The sequence below is a fragment of the Nematostella vectensis genome, chromosome 5 (genome assembly GCF_932526225.1).
Source record: "Nematostella vectensis chromosome 5, jaNemVect1.1, whole genome shotgun sequence".
NCBI classification, from domain to species: Eukaryota; Metazoa; Cnidaria; class Anthozoa; order Actiniaria; family Edwardsiidae; genus Nematostella; species Nematostella vectensis.
The window spans coordinates 6,426,046-6,449,668 of NC_064038.1; the positions used below are offsets into that span (position 1 = coordinate 6,426,046).

The 23,623-nt window shown below is 40.5% G+C and overlaps 2 protein-coding genes across 4 annotated transcripts; both read right to left on the reverse strand.

Annotated features, from left to right (window-relative positions):
- Positions 1-31: 31 nt before the first annotated feature.
- Positions 32-15,191, reverse strand: LOC5503034 (long-chain-fatty-acid--CoA ligase ACSBG2). Of its 2 annotated transcripts, XM_048728157.1 has the most exons (19): positions 15,053-15,191; positions 13,635-13,984; positions 11,880-11,968; positions 11,124-11,244; positions 10,682-10,762; positions 10,424-10,525; positions 9,981-10,028; positions 9,767-9,865; positions 9,337-9,405; positions 8,434-8,492; positions 7,725-7,847; positions 7,427-7,475; positions 7,086-7,331; positions 4,652-4,768; positions 4,268-4,301; positions 3,498-3,637; positions 2,712-2,903; positions 1,658-1,712; positions 32-1,267 (listed from the first exon to the last, which is right to left on the reverse strand). In XM_048728157.1, the coding sequence occupies exons 1-19, from the start codon at positions 15,117-15,119 to the stop codon at positions 1,194-1,196; spliced, it is 2,115 nt and encodes a 704-aa protein (XP_048584114.1). In that variant the 5' UTR covers positions 15,120-15,191; the 3' UTR covers positions 32-1,193. The 2 variants fall into 2 exon arrangements, with proteins under 2 accessions (XP_048584114.1, XP_048584113.1); XM_048728156.1 differs by lacking the exon at positions 15,053-15,191 and having other exon boundaries at positions 13,635-14,466.
- A 2,205-nt stretch (positions 15,192-17,396) lies between these two features.
- On the reverse strand, positions 17,397-23,454 carry LOC5503035 (receptor expression-enhancing protein 5). 2 transcript variants are annotated; one of them, XM_048728158.1, is made up of 5 exons: positions 23,265-23,454; positions 21,973-22,066; positions 21,661-21,799; positions 19,748-19,904; positions 17,397-18,493 (listed from the first exon to the last, which is right to left on the reverse strand). In XM_048728158.1, exons 1-5 carry the CDS (start codon positions 23,383-23,385, stop codon positions 18,426-18,428), a joined length of 579 nt encoding a protein of 192 aa, XP_048584115.1. In that variant the 5' UTR covers positions 23,386-23,454; the 3' UTR covers positions 17,397-18,425. The 2 variants fall into 2 exon arrangements, with proteins under 2 accessions (XP_048584115.1, XP_001624155.2); XM_001624105.3 differs by lacking the exon at positions 23,265-23,454 and adding an exon at positions 22,182-22,343.
- Positions 23,455-23,623: the final 169 nt, after the last annotated feature.

A 23,623-nucleotide genomic window follows, 5' to 3' on the forward strand; every position in this document is an offset into this window, starting at 1 on the left:
ACGGGTTTACTATAGACATAGCAAAACATTATATAATTAATCAAATTTATTGAATGATTCACGCATGGTGGAAACAAATACATGGGCTAACACGGGCTATATTTACAAATGATGATTTGTGCTCGGAGGATCTACATAATACAATGAAAGAACTCGGAACTTTACTTGCAAATCTATAGGGAAGCCAAGTGAGTGTCAACATAGGGAAACCATGTCGGTGCAAACCTAGGGAAGCCGAGTTTGTGTAAGCCTGTGCCTGACGTCTATTCGAAAAAAGAATCCCATTCTATTTTAAAGAATTTTTCTCGTTTTTAATTAAAAAAAAAATCTGTAATATCACTACTAGTAATCAGCTATCACTAAATTACTAAATATCGGATGCGCTTTATAACACGTACAAAAAGCCACCAAAAGCCGTTCGCTTGCATTAAATACACCTACGTATAATTTATGTAATCAATTTGAGGATTTGGTTCACACCAGCTTAGTCCCAGAAGTTCTAACCGGGTTCCCTGTCCTTGGAGTTATACCGTGAGGCAGCCTGGGGTCTGGGGGGAGCTGTTTCCCATGACGTTACAAGTCTAACCAACCACCAGAAGCCCGCTAGGAAATCCGGGTAAGAACGCCTTGGACTTCACTGGTTTCAGGTATTTCTTTTTTAATCGTATTTCCATACTATTTTTTTTAAAGACGCCAGCAAACCAAATTGCACAAACTTGAAAAAATTAACTCTGGTATAAAAAAAAAACTTTCTTAAATAATTTTAACAAAGATGAGATAATTTCTGCCGCGATTTGGGCATTTTAATCCAGACCTTCTTCGAGGTTAGTGAGTTACTAAAAAAATAATATAATACCAAACTTATACAAACTTACTACCCATAAACGGCTCGATAAACATGCCCTGCCACAATTGATCTACAAAAGAATTCCACACCTTAATTCCTAAAAAGGATGAGGCATTAATACAATAAACGAATTTTATGTTGTAGGGTGTTGTGAAGTTTTGCTGAATTTTAAATTACTACACAACATTGACATTTTTGTGCAGATTTTAGGGCATTCGTGTTAGGATATCCTACATCCCGCACAGGGTCCAGGTCCGCGTAGAAGTGTTATGGCAGCTACTAGGTGTTTTCCTAATTGATTTGCCTTCCTTGCTGCCTTGCCCTCGCGTTCGTTGCGGCTGTATATCTATTTGTACAACGCGTCGATTGTGTCTTTGTACATTTTACTCACAATGGGTCTTCTTAGCTTCATTGTTGGACCTGCAGAGGAAATAAGAGATTAATAAAAAAACTTTTCTTAGATGCTACTCATCAACCCGGTGAAGCAATCAGATCCCAGTTTTCATTTTCAACGGCTGAATTGTGAGAGCTGTTGTGGTATTTTCTATTGAATTCATAAGATTATAGTTTTTGGGGAAAATTTGAGATAATAATTCATGGTTTCGAAATTTAATACAAATGTGAAGTTGCACGAAGAGTGACCCACTTTGTCAGAAACAGTCCAAAAATCGCTCAAAGTATAATATTTGCTAGAAATTCTTATGAGGAATTTGTAAACCAATATCGGTGGAAACAATAACAAAGTCGTGGCTGACAAGAGCTCTTTAATTCTGGTTTTTAGCGTATGACAGGACAGATTAGTCTACTCACCCAGCTCTCCGCCGTGAATCGTGAAATCATTCTCAAGGATACACCACTTTTGGACCTGCAAAGAAAGTTTTTACATTGCCCTGTAAGCACTGGAGAAAAAATCCAGGACTCGACCCATAGTGAAGGCTACGATAATACTTTAGCATATCTTAAAACCATTCTCCATTTCAAGTATAATTATTAACCTATAGATGGCAGACGGAGATCTCAACACAGCGCGACCAGTAAAACCAGTGGAAATATGTATGGGACGTAAGGAATGTTTGTTTTGACCAGTCAAATTCTAGGTTTTCAAACAGTCAGTCAACTAAGAGCGTGTCTCAACATCTCAGCGCCTGAAGTCTCGCTTGTAGTTCAACCGAAACTATAAATATTACATACTTTTAGTCCTTACGGTTTTTACGATAGCACTGTAATGCTCCTCGGTAAAAAACAGTTTAAAAAACCCTGACCCTATAAAGCTACTTGAGTGGGCATGTCGGAAAAACCTGGAAAACGCGCAATTCCAGATAGAGAGAGAAGACACAATTTCTTACAATGGCTATAGCTTCCTTGTATCACGGACATATTTTCAAAACACAAATAACGTGAGGCCGAAATGCACATAAACCAGATTTTGGCTTTTTAAGATAATTTTGGATCAGTTCACCGTCATGGGCCATCGTGAACGATTCCAAAAATGCTTTACGATTTCGAAATCGTTCACGATTTTAAAAATCCTTCACGATTTGATCATCATTGCCCTGTGTATCAGTTCAGGGACGAAAAGCCCAAATTTCAATGACACTTTACAAAAAGTCGCATCAATTTAAAAAAAAAGTCGCACTTGATATTTTGTTTGCTATAAGTTACTAAGTACTCAAAAAATTCCCCGCCTTATTCGATGTGAAATGGGCTAATTGGAAGCGTCACGTCATGTTTTTCCGTCATGTAACTTGAGTGGGCGTGTCACTCAAAATAGCTTTATAGGGTCAAGTGAGTGGGACAATATTGGCTTGAAGAGTGGGGGGGGGGGGGGGGAATAATTTGGGGGTGGTTAAGGACATAAGGGTACCTTTTGTGCTCTGGATATTGCTTCCTCGTTAGCTCTGTCGACGCCCGCCTGTATCGCCTTCATCACATTCTCATCTTTAGTTTTGAGGATCTCGGAGACTGTGGTGGCTTCGCTGCCGACTGATTTGCAGAAAGCAATGGCTGCTTTGGTCAGTCGGTCTGTTGGGGCACCTGTGTCAGCCTCGACCTCAACCTGCAATGCACACAAACAAACAAATCATGTGAAAAGGCAAGGCTATAAGTATTTTACATCAAATTCCATCATCTGTGACAATTTCAACTACCGTTATGATTCGTTATGCTATGAATAAGCGCTCCCCCCCCCCCTCGACCTCCAATTTTTTAATAAGGGCGTCCTCCTATTCCCCTACTAAACAAAAGCACCACCAATAAGACCGCCGCCATGAACGTGCCGTATTAAGTCAAACAACATCTTTACTGTCATTTCATTTTAACACCTGTGATTATATCATACCAAGAAAATTCAGCCAAAAATTGTCGTTTTTGCCAAACGCGCTTAATTCCATATAACCCAAAACCCGAAAAAATTAAATAAGCGTCCCGGGCGCATATTCGAATCATGACGTTATATCTGGGTTGATGTTTTTAAATAAAAATCTACATAAAATAATGATGTATAAAACCAGCTTTGCAAGGAGGCTGTAAACAACAAGCCAAACCCCAGCTTTCACGCTCGAATTCCTCAGCAACGACAACGACTTATCGCGTGAAAGAGCCGGGATGTCGAGCGCAAAGAGAGGTCTGGACTATAGCTCATCGTGTTTACCTTGAGCGTCAACAGACATGACAGGAATTTCCTTTTGTCGCCGATCAGGATGGCGTTGCTAATGAGCGGGACCTCTTTCTTGATGTTGTCTTCGATGGGCACGGGCGCGATGTTCTCTCCCCCGGCAGTTATGATTAGTTCTGCAACCACGAAAAAGTTGGTTACAGCGCCAAAGCCAAAGGTACGGACAAGCGTCAGCGAAACTTCTTTGTTCTGCACAGGCGTTCATCATAAAATTTCAACCTTGTGTTGATTTATAGCTTGTCCACACCAAGCCTGCGCGAACCATCTAGTTTTTTTTTACAGCCTGTCTGCAGTCTTTCTATTAATTGTAATTTATTTTCTCAAACACCACTCTTTCTGCAGTCTTTCTAGTTATACTTTCTACTGTTCGGACAGTATTAATCTTTTTACATACTTATGATGCCCTATCAATGAACTACAACTTTATGCTGAGAGCAATGGGTTTTGCATTTGATCACGAATTGGTTTTATTGTCTTTAGTCGCTTTAAAGTTTGCACTTGTTATCCGGCCGATATATGCTTGGTAAATAATTTGCATTGTTGCGTTCTGAGTCCAAAAAACAATTGAAAGAAGAATATATATAAGGTACATTAGGGATGCGAGGTGGGGGTAGGGGTGGTTGTGGGGTGGGGTTGTAGCCACGCCCTACTGGTTAGCTCCTTATCACCTCCAGGTACCCACTGCTTCATCATTGCAACCATTGCAATAGAAAATAAAAATATACTGAGATCTTGTTGAAAGTTACCTTTTATTCTCCCTGTGATGAACAGTTTTCCCTTCTGAAAATAGAGATTTGCGTGAGACATATATTGCAATTGCACTTCAAGTCTAGTCACCCAAGCAAAATACCAAGTGTGAGAAAGCATCCATTTTCATCGGCTGATTTTTTCAAATAAGCTATTGCGATATTTAAAATTGGTAAACAACATATAAACCTAGCATATAAGTAAATAACATATGATTAAACTATTTGTTTCTAATATTTTATAATACAGGATGAAAACAATAACAAAGGCCTGGCAGACAAGTGCTCTTTAAATAACAGTCCAACATTCCATACAGTTTGCTCCCTCCTCCCAATATCCATATTAATACATTATCAACGCCCTTCTGCTATTCTTATACTTACATCATCGATCTTACAGACGTCCCCAGAGTGAAGCCATCCATCGACGTCAAGGGCTTCCTTGGTCTTTTCTTCGTTATTCAGGAATCCCATGAACACATTGCGACCCCTCATGCATAACTAATAAACAATGAGAAGGAAATGGATCAGTAAGTCGTGGATTTGGAGCTGCTGGCACAAGCATAGTCTTAGTACTGTTCCTAATACCCAGTCTTATACTCCTAGTTATACACCTGTAATTTTGATTCAACTGGATTCAGCTAGAATTGAGGGCATCGCCACACTACTTTACCACACTCCCTGTGCCCTCCAATCACAATGTTTTATCCTTTTGTATAATGGTACTGTTCCTAATACCCAGTCCTATACTCCTAGTTCTACACCTGTAATTTTGATTCAACTGGATTCAGCTAGAATTGAGGGCATCGCCACACTTCATGTACCTCCCCATCGCCACACTCCCTGTGCCCTCCAATCACAATGTTTTATCCTTTGGTATAATGCTTTCAAACACCCTTAACTACACTACCTGGACCTCTATTACCATGCCCTTTGTAAAAAAAAAAAATATATATATATATTTTTATTTATATTTTATTTTATTACAAAAATGAATAACAGACTACTTTCCTCTCCCTATGCCCGCTACCACACCCCCTGTACCTCCCTATTCCCACACCCCCTGTACCTCCCCATTCCCACACCCCCTGTACCTCCCCATTCCCACACCCCCTGTTCCTCCCCATTCCCACACTCCCTGTACCTCCCCATTCCCACACCCCCTGTACCTCCCCATTCCCACACCCCCAGTACCTCCCCATTCCCACACGCCCTGTACCTCCCCATTCCCACACTCCCTGTACCTCCCCATTTCCACACTCCCTGTACCTCCCCATTCCCACACTCCCTGTACCTCCCCATTTCCACACTCCCTGTACCTCCCCATTCCCACACCCCCTGTACCTCCCCATTCCCACACGCCCTGTACCTCCCCATTCCCACACGCCCTGTACCTCCCCATTCCCACGCGCCCTGTACCTCCCCATTCCCACACTCCCTGTACCTCCCCATTCCCACACTCCCTGTACCTCCCCATTCCCACACCCCCTGTACCTCCCCATTCCCACACTCCCTGTACCTCTCCATTCCCACACGCCCTGTACCTCCCCATTCCCACACGCCCTGTACATCCCCATTCCCACACTCCCTGTACCTCCCCATTCCCACACTCCCTGTACCTCCCCATTCCCACACTCCCTGTACCTCTCCATTCTTACACTCCCTGTACCTCTCCATTCCCACACTCCCTGTACCTCCTCATTCCTACACCCCCTGTACCTCCCCATTCCCACACTCCCTGTACCTCCCCATTCCCACACTCCCTGTACCTCTCCATTCCCACACCCCCTGTACCTCTCCATTCCCACACCCCCTGTACCTCCCCATTCCCACACTCCCTGTACCTCCCCATTCCCACACTCCCTGTACCTCCCCATTCCCACACTCCCTGTACCTCCCCATTCCTACACCCCCTGTACCTCCCCATTCCCACACTCCCTGTACCTCCCCATTCCCACACTCCCTGTACCTCCCCATTCCCACACTCCCTGTACCTCCCCATTCCCACACTCCCTGTACCTCCCCATTCCCACACTCCCTGTACCTCCACATTCCCACACTCCCTGTACCTCCCCATTCCCACACCCCCTGTACCTCCAATTCCCACACCCCCTGTACCTCCCCATTCCCACACCCCCTGTACCTCCCCATTCCCACACTCCCTGTACCTCCCCATTCCCACACCCCCTGTACCTCCCCATTCCCACACTCCCTGTACCTCCCCATTCCCACACTCCCTGTACCTCCCCATTTCCACACTCCCTGTACCTCCCCATTCCCACACTCCCTGTACCTCCCCATTCCCACACTCCCTGTACCTCCCCATTTCCACACTCCCTGTACCTCCCCATTTCCACACTCCCTGTACCTCCCCATTCCCACACTCCCTGTACCTCCCCATTCCCACACTCCCTGTACCTCCCCATTTCCACACTCCCTGTACCTCCCCATTCCCACACTCCCTGTACCTCCCCATTCCCACACTTCCTGTACCTCCCCATTCCCACACCCCCTGTACCTCCCCATTCCCACACTCCCTGTACCTCCCCATTCCCACACTCCCTGTACCTCCCCATTACCACACTCCCTGTACCTCTCCATTCCCACACCCCCTGTACATCTCCATTCCCACACTCCCTGTACCTCCCCATTCCCACACCCCCTGTACCTCCCCATTCCCACACTCCCTGTACCTCCCCATTACCACACTCCCTGTACCTCTCCATTCCCACACCCCCTGTACATCTCCATTCCCACACTCCCTGTACCTCCTCATTCCTACACCCCCTGTACCTCCCCATTCCCACACTTTCCATACCTCCCCATTGCCATCTTCATCTGGTTTATCAATTTTCATTTCAGTTCCTTCCATCTTAATGCCACAGCTGCCAGACAAGACATGTCCAGGAATAGAGATGGTCAGAGGTCCAGAGCACTCACTCATCCCATACAACTCATACAGGGGGATATTGATACTCTGGAAGTAGCAAAGTGTTTCCATGGTAACTGGGGCTGCGGCTACAAACTGTCCCCAACAACGATCAAGCCCAAGAGAAACTTTGATCTGAGAAAAGAAAAAATAATAATAAATAAACAATCATAATCAAAATCATGCAGTAATAAGAATGCAGTATCCCTTATTTACCCAACACCACTAACCTTTTTCAGGATTCCTGTGGCAATGGTCCACCCAAAAGGTGTCGATCTCCTACAGGCAAAAAAAAAAAAAAAAAAAAAAACATAACCACTCTCACTTAAACAAGAGGTTCTACAGCCTAACTATAACTCTAGTTTCCTTCTTATTAAATGGTGTCAAGAGCTTTTTGCATTTGGAAAAAATAGGCCAGCAAGAGGCACGCATTTTGCATCTGCAACAATTAATTACAGTGAGTAATTTAAATTCCATCAGAAATGTTAGGTTAACTTTGGGTAAGAGCTGTAACAAAGCCTAACTTACCCCTGCTCAATATTCATGTTTCCTTGAAGTGCCTTGCCCTTTGCCCAGTCGGCAATCCTGCGCTTGGGTCCTGTAACTGTTGCCCCCACCTCTAGCATCTTCTCCATGATTTTTTCCCACACCCTGGAAATCAGTAGAAATCATTAAGTAGCAGCATATATAAATAATATTTAAAAATACATTGGAGTAGCAAATCTCTGTCATCGCAGACAGATGCTGAATTAAGAGAGCGCAGATTCAGACATGGTCGAATTGAAGGTATGGGAAGGCACCAACATACAACTATCGAAATTGCTGGTTTTGTGAAAAACCCTCGGCAAAATCAACTAACTGAAGTCGCATAGGAACCGGGAATCGAACCCGGAACCCAGTGGTGAGGCACAGGCACTACAGGGTGAAGCTATGCCAACTGCGCCACCCAGGCCCCCTTTATACTTAGTAGGGCTGGCCGTAAAGTCAATTTACTCATCAATGAGTAGCTTTATTAACAATTGAATTTTTACTCAGGCTTTCAATTATATAACAAAATCTTGCTGATAATTACAAACACCTGAGTCACCTAAATTCCAAAATCCTTGAAGTGTTTTCATAGGCCAGCAAAAGTTTCAAATTACACCTTTCAGCGAGGTGCTGACCAGTAAAAAGCTCCAAATGTGGTGATGTTTGTTGGGATGACAGAAGCCAGAAAATCAGAGGTGCATTTACCTACCGTGGTACACCAAGAAATAGTGTCGGCCTACATTCTCGAAGAGTGTTTACCAAGGAACCCTAAAGACAAAAAAGCAAGAGTTCTAACACAAGGCCAGAAACTATAATACAATTTTTGCTTTCTTATCTTAAATTTTTTATATTAAGCAGATTGTGTGAATTAAAATTTTTCTCTCCTTAACCACCCTCACGCTTGTTTTGGTCACAAGTACAGCACGTGGCTTTTATTTAAGAGTCACAACTGTCTTTTGGTGAGGTCAATCATGCCTTTCCAATTCTGCATCTGTCACAACTTTAGATCAATCACAACCAAAACAACATCAAAGTGAATTGCTTTCTTAGCTACCGCCACCCATAAACCTGAAGACATGATTGTTTCTTAGCTTTGCTTTGCTTTGGTTTAGTGCATATGTGTAGAATCTCTCGTCTGATTACTTGGCACGTGGTGCCTTGTCAGCACTCTCTCATTGGTTAGTGGTCTAACAGCCACCCTAACCAATAAGCAGTTGCCACTTGAAAACTAAAAACCCAAGGCGCATGTGTGACTGAAAATGAGGATAACTCTTTCTTTTGTCAAATTTGCTTTTACTATGGCATCGACCATCATACCATGTGATTAATAGCTAAACTTTTACCGACAGAGTGTGCAGGTCACTTGGGAACATATAAACCTGATAACTTTTCCATCAATTTCTTGCACAAGAACATACTTTTGGGTCCTAATATTATAGCAAAACTTGAGACTTCATAAGTTACCATATGACAAGTGTATTTATAACATAGCGTTTTTTGAAAAATACAAAGTGTTGCATTGTTTCTGAGTGGGCGGCACAGAGATGTAAGGCACGCTAATCAACCAACGAGAGCACACACAGCACCATAGCTGTATATTAACTTATCATACCTTGAGGGCATCAGGCTGCGCAAACCATACAGTTCCACAGCAGTACATGCTCATGTATATATCAGTCATCTGTAGAGACCATGCATAACAGTGAGTACTTATAAAACCCTGCATATTAACTACCTGAATAATCATTTTTAATCAATGTATGAAGTGGTTCTGTCAGCCGCCATTTTGCTATCCTAGCAGCTATAAAGCTAGTAGAAAAAATACATTTGCATTGAAGTGTCCACAATTACTTTGACCATTTTGACTAAGTAATTTGGTAAGCCATTGATAGGGCTATTGTTTTGGATTAAAACTCTGTAATTTCATTTGTAAATATTTCAAAGGTAAACAATAATAAAGGAGAGGCTGAGAGAAATCCTTTAAGAAATTGAACGCAGGAAAAAAACTAACGAATGAGGTGAATATTTTGGAGTAATTTTACCTGTGCTGCGACATGGCTGAGCGGCAAATAGCTCACAATATGCTCCTCCCTTTTGCCGGCCTGAACATGATTGAGAGCCGCTTGGGCAGTCCAGGTAATCTAAATAATTGATAATATATGTCAAGGCAGAAATTTAATGGGAGTATGAAGATCACATAGTTTGTGAGCTGTTTAGTACAGGAAAAAATAGGACATTAATGTAAGTATGACTTACATTGTCATGAGAAATCATGACACCTTTCGGAGCACCAGTTGTTCCACTCTGAAAAATATCAAAATAATAATTAATAATAAAAACACTGGTAATAATCTAGCTGTTATAATCAGTAAAATTCACATCAAATGACAAAGATATTTATCAGTGAACTACAGATCATTATCAATCACAATCATGATTGTCATCGATCCCACTTTCAACATCCTGCTAGTATCAGTAATACTAACAAAATGAACAACAATTCTACATCATCACTAGCTCTACTTACTATCACAACTGACACTATCAACAGCCACTACCAACAATGCTATCATAATTAACTTTAACATCACTACCGCTATTATCAACAGCATTAACAGCATCCCAATGTGTGTCATCAGCCCCATCACAATTATCGTCACCTTCCTCATCACAAATGCATGTAGCAATGTCAAACTTACAGTGTATATAAGGGTGCAGCAGCGGTTCGCCACAAGTTGACTCATCCTCTCCTGCAAAACCCTATCAGCAACTGTTTTCCCAAGCTCAAGGAACTGATTCCACTACAAACATACATGAGATGCCCTTTAGAACAGAGTTATGGTTATACATGTAATGCAACACTTTAGGAAAACTCTGCAAAGCACTGCAATTGAACCCAGAACTAATCGATGAGGAAAAATGAGGAAACAAAGCTAGCACACTACCATACTACTTACATTGTAGACATTCTCATGCTTTCCTTCCACCTCTCCAGTGTACTGCACCACAGCCTTTAGGTGGGGTAGCCGGTCCCATACCTATAGCAGAATAGGGTGTTTCCTTTTGTTAGTTGGTGTTACTCTAAAGAGCTTAAAACAGATCATATAGGGGATGTATTGGTATGGCGAAGGGTATTCAAATGGGTCACTATCATTACAATAGTAGTGAACTCTAGTCATGGAACAAAAATGGTTTCCAATCAATCTACTTTGGGCAACGTGTCGTCCAATCAAAAAAGCACCAAATGTTATTCTGTTAGTTCTAATGAATGGAGCCAGAAAGCAGTTTAATAACTGGGAATCATTGATGAGAGTTTCAGAATACTGTGATTCACATAAAAGCAATAAAATAATAGACTGGGTTTACCTATGATGTTTGTAGCACAAACAAATTACACACCTTCAGGATTTTGCTAAGTTGTGCTTTATTCTCCACAACAATAACGTTAGCATTGCAGTTGTCAGCTACAAAGTGGCAGGCCTCAGGGGAATTTGTTGTGTAGATTCCTACAGCAAAACCCCTAGGTAGAAAACATGTAGAATGACCATCTTATAAACAAGAAAAGTCAGTACAGGTAGGTCTTTTCGACAATAAACTGTCAAAAAATAAGTTAGATGGAAACAAGGCAGACAAAATGAATCACATGATGAACAACCCTTTTCGACAATAATCTATCGGAATTATAATTCTGACAGAAATTAGACAGACAAAATCAACACACATTATGAACAACCAGACAGCAATAAATGAACAGGCAAATAAATCCAGAGGAGTGGGATATTTCATATTAAAATAACTCATAATGTTACTATTCCTTTTATAAATATGGTTACTAGGGATTTATTATATTTTTGTCTGATTGAAAAATTGTTTAACAATGGCACTAAATGAACAACAGATACAGTCTTATAAGCAGGCTTATAACAAATAGATGAATGGAAGAAGTAACATGCAGAGCAAGAGGTGATAACAATGATCAGACGCGTTCCCAGGATTGGCTAAGGGGGTGGGGGGAGGGGGGTGCACAATTATAGGTATAATATGGAAAAAGCATGGTATTTAAAGATTTCTAAATAAGAAATGACCCACTTTTGGGTACACACGCACTCCCCTGTGTAGGTGCCTGATGATCATGACAGAGGCAAGACCACTCACCCTGCGAATATCGCCCCAATTTCGGAAATGAACCATTCCGGTGAGTTGAACCCTATGATGCCGACTCCGTGGTATTGCTCCAGTCCAAGCTATGATAGACGCAATATCAATTAGCAAAATAGCACCAAAGAAGGGATTTTAATCCTGCCAAACTATTCACAAGGTCACAGAATAAAGTAGTGTGTTAATTCTACTATGGTGTGAACCAGCAGGAATTAAGCCAGCACACTGATACAATAATATATGTGAAACATTCACTACTTAGGGAAATATTATTTGGAGTACTTTTCATAAATTGCTGTGAACATGGGAATGTCCCTGTTGATTTAGTTTTGTGATATTTTAAATAAAGGAGAACCTTACAAACTCATTTCCTATTAACCCAAAAATGGGTTCAATTTCCCTTTCGAATATCCACCCCCCATCCAATGGAATTTGCTGATATTCAGAGTTAGGGTAATTTTTGTTATCACACTTTCTAAAGCACCAAATCCTTTATCAACATTACAAGAAGACAGGGCACTTCAAGTATTTCTGGGAGTCTTGGGATTTTGGCCTAACCATGTTTACTGTGTTTAAGAATCAAACCTTGTGTTTTGTCAGCCATTTCTATATTTCACGAAGCAATAGATACACAACTTTGCATTTTGATTGAAAAAAGGAAATCATTTTTATCAAAACACTCATGAGTCATTCAATCCCAAGGAGGTTGATCTAGGAAGGGTCTATTCTTAGCTTTTGGTAGTAGAAAGGTGAACCCTTGCCAACTTTTCTACTTCAAAATGCACGTGACGGACACAGGACAAAGAAGGCCATTTCAAAGCAAATGCTGAAATGAACGTTAATTGATGTTTTGAAGTGCTATATCGCAAATTTATAGTCTTCCGTGCAATAGGCCATTGGAAAACAAACCCTGCGGGGCTAAAACGACGTGACATCTTGGTAACTATTGTCAGATTGAATTTGGGACGACTTGCCAACAATAGAAAAAAATTTAAACATCCGATTTTACGTGAAGGCCACCACGGTACTTTTGTAAAGCATACAAAGAATGTCATTATTTTAGGTTTTTTAGAGTTTGAATACGTTGGTCTGAAAATACTTTAAAAGAACCGTTTAAATGTTGATACGAATTCCTGTAGAAATGACACGTAGCCATAACCAACCATGTGCTTCTAAGAATTGAATTGAAAATTGAAAAACAAAACAAAAAGACACAATAAAGTGATATCTAAAACTACATTGCCTTGATCACTGATCATCCAGGTTTAATTTAATGGTGAATCGCTCTGTTCATTGTAGTCAAGATATGTGGATCGATGATTTGCTCACCGCGAAAAATATCGTATTGCTAATTTGAATGTGACTACATGCGATGGTGATTTACGAGACGAAAAAAAATCAATGACGCAATCTTACTCAAACAACACCAAGTTGGATTTAGAAAGCCGCATTTAATCAGCAAACTATTCAGTATCTACAAAACGTAAACAGACCTAATCTCAAAATGAAGTTTTTCCGCCTTTATCAAAACTGACAAGTTGGTGTTAAGCGAAATTTAGATACACTATTAGAAGAGAAATCGACGCACAAGAATGCAGTGAAGTCGACCATTGCGACCCCATTCCCGCTACCACAACACACTCGAGTATATTTCCAAAATACAGTATTTAATCTACAATACAGTAAAAAGCAAATGACATAGCAATAACGATCATTGATCAAGAGTTCTTAAAGGAATCGAGGCAAACTTACCTCGATGAAGCTTTTGGCAGCGATACGAACTTCTTCGTAATACTCGCTATAAGTCCAATGCTGCCATTGATCGTTTCGCTTTACTCCCATCGCAATTCTATTCGGAGACCGTTTTACAGTTCTCTCTAGCAGATCAACTACGGTCATAGGTTCCCCTTTCGTTGCATCACTCTCTCCCATTCTGATTTTAACTGCGCCATCGGCTTCCGTGGTCCAAAAGTCGTTAGCCGGAGCAAGGTTCTTGGCAGTTTTTTCTTGCGTATTTTTCATCGATAAGGTAGTCCTATTAGTTTGTCCAGCACTCTTGTCGATCTCCGCGTGTCCATTAATTCCGTTCTGACCATTTTCTCCTGTATGAGGAAGATCATTCGAGTTTAGGTGTCCATTTTGGTGTTTGTTGTTATCGGCAGGCTTCTCTGCCATAGTAATTTGAGTGAGGCTAACTCCACTCTTCGGGTTGCCGGTGGTTTCGTCAAGAGGAGTTATTCCTAAGAGCTGAGCCATAACAGTGCTTTAACGCTAGGTCAATGCCTGGTGATTTCGCAGTATCAAATCGCTTCCTGCCCCGACAAGAAACGAAACTCTAAACCGCGAGACCTGCTCCAAAGAAAACGTGGTCGTCAATGGTTCACGCAAGAATGAGTTTCAAACGTACTTTGGTCAGAGGATTCGTGTTGCGGCGATTGAATATTAACCTAAGTCACGATTAAGCAAAAACACGAAAACTGAGACTACTTTCGCTATAGTCTCATCGATTATTTGACAAAAGACGTTATTTTGCTAGCAGGCCCAGGGAAAATCGTATGAATGATTCAAGATTTGTTGACAAAATCGCGATGTCGATAAATGGAGGGCGTCTCGTGGGAAGGGGAGTCGTCAGCCAATTAGATTCAAGATCCTACAACACGTGACAACGCAGCTGTAAATTTGCGTATATCGTGGCGGGAAATCTATTGAAGGATATTGACAAATTTTTGATACAGATTTATTTCGTTATGTGACATCTTTTAGATTAAAAAGGAAGTAAAAAGTAATGGAACTCGCCATCATTGCAAGAAAATACTTTATGTTTTAACTAGGCATAGTCCCGTGTACAGTACATAAGCAATGACACAAAAATAAAATAAAACCAAATAGATATTTGCGCATAAACCCTTTTTGGCGACAATGCAGCTATATCAATGATAATAGAATTCCGATTGTTTACACGACAAGACATGCCATGTCGCGAGTCAATACTCTTAAAACAACATGTTATTATTTATAGGCAATCTAAATATCATGGTTGATTGCGGAACAATGTCAAGAATTTAGGGCATTTTTTCGAAGCTTGTAATAGGTACAATGCTACTTAAAGCCTAGCTTGATCATATCAGTACCGATATGGGCTGTTTTGGCCATGGGGCTAGCTCGCTTACCTCGGTGACTGACAGAAATAGAGTGTTCTTCAGAAGGGTCAACTTTGCTTCCACTCGCCATCCTCATATGAGCGTAATACCTCTAAACTAAAGGTTAAAATTTTTGTACAAGAAAAATCAAGATTTACGATTTTGGAAATGTCCGGCCCAAGCAGCGAGAAGTGTCAAGAAAGGATGTCTGCGCCAACTGTCGCTAGAATCATGACTGATAATTAACGAGCTTTTTACAGTTACTTATAATCGGTTTTGTGCCCTCTCTTGGGTAGTTCATGCTCTGTTGAGCAGTCTTTGTGACGTACACGTCGAAAGCATCAATTTCAAATTAGTTTAGAGACACGGAAAACAAATATAGGACGCCTTCTAAACAGCATTTTGTAGGTTAAAGGAATTCCTTTCGTTAGAAGTGTCATTAACCTCTTGTTTATGGAACAAGCCAATCAATTTGGAATTCGTTGAAATGGTAATTGATGTTTGTGGTTATTGCTTTTGAAAAAAGAAGTTTTGACGTCATTGAAATCATTAAAAAGTAATATAAAGATTGTTATGGGATTCAATTCGCAGCTCCTGCTAGCAAGCGCAACACAATGTTTACAGGGCTAACGAAAACACCGGAGGAACTGGAGGAATTGTGGGTGTCTCGAGGGGGGAGTACCTAGGTTTGACATCGAGTAAGTACCAACAGTTTAAAAAATCGTGTTCACAAGTGTGAACCGGGTAAACCTAAGCGCAACACAATAGGGAACTGGGTGAACATAAGCGCAACACAAGAGTGAACCGGGTGAACACTAGCGCAACACAAGTGTGAACCGGGTGAACACACGCGCAACACAAGAGTGAATTGGGTGAACACAAGCGCAAAACAAGAGTTAACCGGGTGAACACAAGCGCAACACAAGTGTGAACCGGGTGAACACAAGCGCAACACAAGAGCGAACTGGGTAAACACAAGCGCAACACAAGAGTTAACCGGGTGAACACAAGCGCAACACAAGAGTGAACCGGGTGAACACAAGCGCAACACAATAGTGAACTGGGTGAACACAAGCGCAACACAAGAGTGAACTGGGTGAACACAAGCGCAACACAATAGTGAACCGGGTAAACACTAGCGCAGCACAAGTGTGAACCGGGTGAACACACGCGCAACAAACGAGTGAGCTGGGTGAACACAAGCGCAACACAAGAGCGAACTGGGTAAACACAAGCGCAACACAAGAGTGAATCGGGTGAACACAAGCGCAACACAAGAACGAACCGGGTGAACACAAGCGCAACACAAGAGTGAACTGGGTGAACACAAGCGCAACACAAGAGTGAACCGGGTGAACACTAGCGCAACACAAGAGTGAACTAGGTGAACACAAGCGCAACACAAGAGTGAATTGGGTGAACAACACAAGTGTGAACCGGGTGAACACAAGCGCAACACAAGTGTGAACCGGGTGAACACAAGCGCAACACAATAATGAACCGGGTGAACACAAGCGCAACACAAGAGTGAATTGGGTGAACACAAGCACAACACAAGTGTGAACCGGGTGAACACAAGCGCAACACAAGTGTGAACCGGGTGAACACAAGCGCAACACAATAGTGAACTGGGTGAACACAAGCGCAACTCAAGTGTGAACCAGGTGAACACAAGCGCAACTCAAGTGTGAAAAGGGTGAACACAAGCGCAACACAATAGCGAACCGGCTGAACACAAGCGCAACACAATAGCGAACCGGCTGAACACAAGCGCAACACAATAGTGAACCGGGTGAACACAAGCGCAACACAAGAGTGAACAGGGTGAACACAAGCGCAACACAAGAGTGAAGAGGGTGAACACAAGCGCAACACAATAGCGAACCGGCTGAACACAAGCGCAACACAATAGCGAACCGGGTGAACACAAGCGCAACACAATAGCGAACCGGCTGAACACAAGCGCAACACAAGTGTGAACAGGGTGAACACAAGCGCAACACAATAGTGAACCGGGTGAACACAAGAGTTAACTGGGTGAACACAAGCGCAACACAATAGTGAACCGGGTGAACACAAGCGCAACACAAGAGTGAACCGGGTGAACACGGGCGTAACACAAGAGTGAACTCGGTGAACGCAAGCGCAACACAAGAGTGAACACAAGCGCAACACAAGAGTGAACTGGGTGAACGCAAGCGCAACACAAGAGTGAACTGGGTGAACGCAAGCGTAACACAAGAGTGAACTGTGTGAACACAAGCGCAACACAAGAGTTAACCGGGAGAATACAAGTGCAACACAAAGTTTAAACCAAACAAAAAGAGAAATAGCGATCAGTGGTACCGAAACCAAATGGAGGCAAGCAACAACGACCAATGTAAACAGCATTTATTTGAAGAATGCCACAAAGTACAATACTTGTTGGTCTAGAAAGGGTTTTGATATATATTACAAACTCTTGAAAAATATATACCACGTGTAACAGCGAAAAGCGGAGTTACCAAACATATTCAAAAATACTTTTACTGTACGTCCACATATTAAGTGTTGTTTATATTGTTAAATGTACTGATACAAACACAAACCTTATCTAGTGAATCTCAAAACACTTGGTTTTGTGCATTACCAAATTATAGACAATGAAGCAAACTCTACAATCTTATATTAATAGTATAAACAATTGCACTATCAAGTGATTACAAAAACTACAACTTAAAAATGCCCACGATTATTACAAGATGTGCCAAATAGTTTGAGAATAGAGTATACAGTTTGTTGGTCAAGAAAATGCACAATCTATTCAAACGTTCCTCACAGAATGTTGGATTTCTCAAAGTCAAGTTGGATAATAAGAAAGTGGAATATTAGGAAATTGTATAAAGGTAAAAAGTTCGCTTTCGGAAACTTATAGGCATGGGATACAAACATTACCCTGGTTCCAAAGCATTTAATGTCATCTAATTAGTGACTGGATGAATATATATCTCTAGCAGTGGTAACAATAACAATGTTATGAAACAACAGTTATAACCTTAAGATTTACGCAGGACAACGACAGCCCACATGCAATATTTTTTCACACGCTAAAGGAAAATTGTGGTAGCGCATACTGAAATCTTGAGTGTGCGCTGTCTTCATCCCAACACCGTTGTAAACCTGAAGGACCCTATTATGTGAAGTTTGTAGCAATAGGCAATTCTGGTGTACCCACAAAGACCCATCACTTGGGACTAGGGGAGTTGAGGTGTCAAATGTTCCAGTTCCATTCTAGTAATATGACAAGTATCTCATCTGCTGCTATAAATTACCAATGAAAAACGGTTCCATTATTTCGTGCTGTTCATGATTGATGAAAAAGGACAAAGGAGGCATCTTAACCCTTATTTTGTAGAAGATCATCTTAGTCATCCTTCTTATCCCCACTCTCCGTGGCAGCTCTGATGGCGGCCTCGGTTGCTGCCTCTTTGGCTGTTGAAATACAAGAACCAAGATGTCAGAATACATCATCACTTATTGAGGCAGAAATATCCACCCAACATCAAGTTATTAATTTCGTCTAGCTGAGTATATTTGCCCAGCTAATGCATTACAGAGTAACAGAGGCTGTTGAAGATGTGGCGAAAAAGAAAACACAAGGTGACCCCTCAAGTTTACTTGCTTCCAAATATCCACATGTCTTTTAGGAACCAATATGTTATCTTAGATGTATTATGTCAGCTATAATTCAACATGAAATGTAGCAGGAATTTAAAAAGAAAGAAATGGCTCATTTTAGACTTGGCCCTAGCTGCCTTCTGTGTCTAGCAAGTTTTTGCGACCATGTAAAAAAGGCACATACTGAAGAGGGATCGTTACATACTATTTATTCTGGATTGAAGTAAGAAAGCCAAGCTAGCATGCTTGAGACATAAGGGGATTGAGGGTGGCAGGATATCAAGCATTTGTGAAAGCATTAGGGAAAATTCATTTATTATTCCAAGGGGGGCGTGAGGATACTGTGGGGGTGTGTGTGTGTGTGTGGGGGGGGGGGGGGGGGGGGGGGGGTTGGGCGGGCAGGAGCTTGAAAAATTTTCAACATCAAAAGGGGAGGCGTCAGAAGTGTTGTCACTTCACAATTTGACTAAGTTTAAAATCAGACTTCTTGGTTCAACAAGTCTCTGTTTGGGAACAGTAATTTGGCATGCACAATCCAGGAGTCCAGGATACGTTTTATCATGCAATGCAAATCTATATACACCCTATATACATTTTTTTCATGGTTTCCACTATATGATATTCATTGTGTGCTTATGTGCTTATGTTCCATATTTTTTGTCATTAATATCCTTGCTCATATTTTGGAGGGGGGGGGGGGGGGGGAGGGCATGGAAAATTCTGTTTCTCCTGAAGGTGCGGAGGGGGGGGGGGGGGGGCAACTAATTTTATCCCTTACTTTTAACAAAATCCTCACGCCCCCCCCCCCCCCCCCCCTCAGGATAATAAATTAACTCTCCCTACACCACATTTTAAAATTCTATAAGCATTTTTCAAAAGCTTCAACTGACACAGGTGTAAATAAGAGTACCACAGTATTCCAATGGTTAAACACTTTGGGATAAACAACTGCATTGTGAATCAAGAGCAACCTTGTATTTAATTGTAGATAATATAAATCTAGCATGTTGATAAAGATAATAATATCTCATATCCCTCTCCCAGTTGCATTACTAATCGTGAAATCACCTTCTTTGGCATATTTGTCCATCTTTTCGCCCACTTTTTCCAGGGTGCTGTCAATCTGGCTCTGATGCCGGAGGACAAATGGCTTGATCACCTTTTGGTACAGAGTGTCGGATCCATTCCACGAGACAGGAGCCATGCACCAGCCGAGGAAGATCAGCTGGTAAACAAAGACAATAAATCAATCAATGGCTTGTATTTGTCACATCCATGGATTTTATTGCTGTAAAAGATCTTATAATAAGTAAGGATTGAGAATGCCTAAAAGAAAGTTGTTTATGAGGCTTTTGTTTTCTCTCAATAAACTTGTCTAATATAAAGCGAAAAAAGAAAAGAAAAAAAGAGTAATGATAATTATGTGCTTAAACAATTCTAATTTTTTTTAAAGATTAATGGCTGAGTTTGTTTTTATATACTGGTGTAAAGGCCAGAGTGTTCAAACATCATGACTTTGTTAAATTCTACCAATTTTGCTTCAATTTCCAAATCCTGATGCAACCTCGGTCGGGATAGAAAATCTACTAGATTTTAATTGTTGAGATCTACATGTATACATGCACTACTGAGTATGTAAAACAAGCATATTCAACATTGAATATATTCAAACAGTGAGGGCATTCCCTTTAGTATATAAGGCCCAGTAAAAATAAACAAAATTCTAAAAAAACTCAGGCTGGCGGCTTTTTATTTTATTCCTTTAGGTCGATAACAAGGTGTATTTACAGTTTTGCATGATTCTGAGGTGAAATACTAATTGAATTTTTATAAATAAACACAACTCGCAAGTCATATATTACAGAAACTAAAGTTTTTAATTCTTCTGCAATGTTTTCAAAATCAGTGGTACAATTTCTGTTTTGTTTTATAGGCTTTTGGTTTAAAATAACAAATAATTAAAATTTTGAAGCGGCCCCCAAAAAAGATGTGGGCGAGGACAGGAAAATTTGTATTTTTACTTGGCCTAAGAGCTAAAGAATAATATGTTAGTTAGAAGGAGAAAAATTAATAAAAAATTAAGTTATAAAATAAATGACAGTTGAGGGGCAGATATATAGAGTTTTCAGAAAAAAAAAACTTATTTTATTTTCTATGTTTTGACATGGTTTGTTGATGTTTACTAAAGGTGGGCAAGCCACATGTAAATATAGCCATGATGCTTTATTCATAGAGCTGTTTGATACCTGTGTAGCAAGCTAACGCCTAGAAACTAAAAAACAAGAACAGCTGAAAATGATATATAACATGCAAGAGTTGCAAACAATAAATATATGAAATATATCATTGCAAACGTGACTAAAAATAAATAGCTTTTATCACTTATCTGCAGTAATGATAGCTTTTACACAGGTGGACATGGGTATGTTTTATTGCTGGATCGATCTAAAGAAATTTGTATACCCAATAAAAGTCCTAAATATCGAAAATAATTATTCTGCTCTTTGTGCCTCGTTACGGGATACATAATTCCGGCTAAACAAAGCCTGAATGTACACAAGTATGTACACAACATTATAGATAACTGAATCTTAAAGAAAATACTGGAGAACTTCTGCAAAATGCAAGAAGAAAACTGTTTTCATATTCTAAATTCATTGATAGATAGATGTTTCGTAATAGCAAAGACGATACAGCGAATCTTGAAAAGACAAATATTTTTTAAACCACTATAAAAAAGTATAAGGAATAAACAGTTTTTGGTCGGTGTATCCTTGAAAACTTCATTAGCGACATTATTCCCTGAATTGAAAGCAAAAAATTCAACCAACGAGATTTGAAGGTACTTGAATGTCATAAAAAAAATTAAATCGCTTAACCAATTTAAGACGACAGACGGCATAGAATGGTATTGTTATCTTGATAAATGGGCTTGATTTGGCATGTAGGACTTTCTACGTGGCTGGAAATAAATGGATTACCTTAGTCAAGAAATACAATGGGAACCAGCTTAGAAGAATATCGGAGAAGAATTCGACAATGTTGAAAGAAGCGAAGACGACCCAGTAAATCAGCCATTGCGTATCGTCATCTTTTTGAACGCTCTCGACGGCTTTAACTCTAAAAAAATAACATGAAAAGTCAGAGCCAGTGGAAATAAAGTATCACCAATAAGTACATCTAAATGTATTTCGTCTTTGATGATTTGCGTTGAATAGGAGTTTAATTTTTTAAACAGTGTTATGCGCTACATGTACAAACATAGTTTATTGTCGAATTTTCTGCAAACTTACGATTGATATGCGGGATAAGCGAATCCAAGGACTGTCACAATCAAATCAGCTCCATAACCGAAGATCAGGTACAAGGAGAATACTCCAACCAGCCCTAGAAGAAAGGAAATCTTTCGGTGAGGACAAGAAATTTTGGCGCGCAATAAAATGGGTGGCGAGAAACCGACTACAAAAATCACTAATTCTGAGCTAAATCCCCTAAAACTCACCAAGAAAAAGGTAAAGCTTTTTAACTTTGGTCTTTTCTTCGACTTTTCCAAGTGCATCGGTAAAATAGTTCTTTTCTTCCAGCCAATTCTCAAGATTTTCTAAGCCAGTTTTCATTGATTTCTGTAGAGCAGCCATTTTGAGAAAGTGATTTGCATGACGTCACGTTGTGCGTTATTTATAACCTACAGACACGTGACCAGTACCCATTCCTCTAAGAGGATAAAAATGAAAAGGAAACAAAGCCGGTTTTGTGGCTAAAATGTATTATTAATATTTAAATTGTGTTAGGAATTATAAGTGAATTGCGAACTGCTAAAATAGCATCTTGTATATTTTAATGACCCTCAATATATGATATTCTGTGCATTGGTATTGAAATGCAAAAGGCTGATATTGGAATGCGATTGGGCCAGGTCCAAAGTCTATCCGAGATCACGTGTCGGTTTGCATCATGAAGCGAACTTGCTCCACCCCTTTAAGTGGGGTTTTAGCTACCCTATTATCTATAATGTTATCCCAATAAACAGGAAATAAATAGGTATAATCCTTTGACCTTAATATTAGTTAAAGAAGCGAGACGTTCATAATTTTATTTTAGCATATGGCGTACGAGGTTAGGCTTGGAATAAAACGGCAAATGTACTTTCTTTTCATTTCTCTCTTTATCCATTTCCATTGTTTGAACTTGTTTGCATAGAAGAGCTGTGTTTGCATTTTTCATTTCTCTATCAATTCCTTAGCAACGGTGACACGCCATAGCAACATTTAAAAGTAAAAATTAGAATAATAATATGACTTGCAAAGTGGATTGGCTATGAAAGTAAATGGGCTGCATATTGGTAAGAAAACATTTTCCGGTCGATATTTTCTCATGCTGCATATATAATGCTCACTTGGATTAGCGGTCCCATATTAAAACAGAACCGAACTAGCAGAGAACTAAGTATCACAGAAGTTATTCAGGAACTCTTACCCCAGGAAAGACACTTCTCTTCCCGTCTAGTCCCTGCATTATGTTACATCGCATCTCCGCAAACATATTCACCAAGAAACATTTAATTATTTTAAAAGTTTTTACTCACCGAACGCAAGGGGGTTTTTCATAACGAGTGCTTTAATCTTTTCCACATTCAGATCTTTGATATTGAACGCTGGAACAGGACTTGCAGACTTAGAAGAAGAGTTAGCATTTTTATCCGCCATTTTCCTACTTTTAAGTTGAAAATTTTATATGCAGCAAAAGTGAAAGGTTCCGTTTTGCGTTGGTAGCGAAGCCTAGCCTGGTTTAAAATTACCCTTTCAGATCAGGATGACCTACCAATCAGAATGCGCCGTGACAAGTTGATGTCACGTGACTAAATACTTGTATCTGTTGCTCACGTGAATAACTTGTTTTCTTTTTTTTTGTACGTTTCAAATGCAAATAACATAGAACAATTTA

Excerpts from the sequence above, each read along its gene's own strand:
- LOC5503034 (XM_048728156.1), bottom strand. The coding sequence starts at position 14,138 with ATGGCTCAGCTCTTAGGAATAACTCCTCTTGACGAAACCACCGGCAAC. Across the intron at positions 10,763-11,123 it reads AACTTAGCAAAATCCTGAAG|GTATGGGACCGGCTACCCCA; the intron begins GTGTGTAATTTG and ends ATTCTGCTATAG. Across the intron at positions 1,713-2,711 it reads CAATATCCAGAGCACAAAAG|GTCCAAAAGTGGTGTATCCT; the intron begins GTACCCTTATGT and ends CTTTCTTTGCAG.
- LOC5503035 (XM_001624105.3), bottom strand. The coding sequence starts at position 22,317 with ATGGCTGCTCTACAGAAATCAATGAAAACTGGCTTAGAAAATCTTGAG. Across the intron at positions 22,067-22,181 it reads AAAGCTTTACCTTTTTCTTG|GGCTGGTTGGAGTATTCTCC; the intron begins GTGAGTTTTAGG and ends CCTTTCTTCTAG. Across the intron at positions 21,800-21,972 it reads GCTTATCCCGCATATCAATC|AGTTAAAGCCGTCGAGAGCG; the intron begins GTAAGTTTGCAG and ends TTATTTTTTTAG.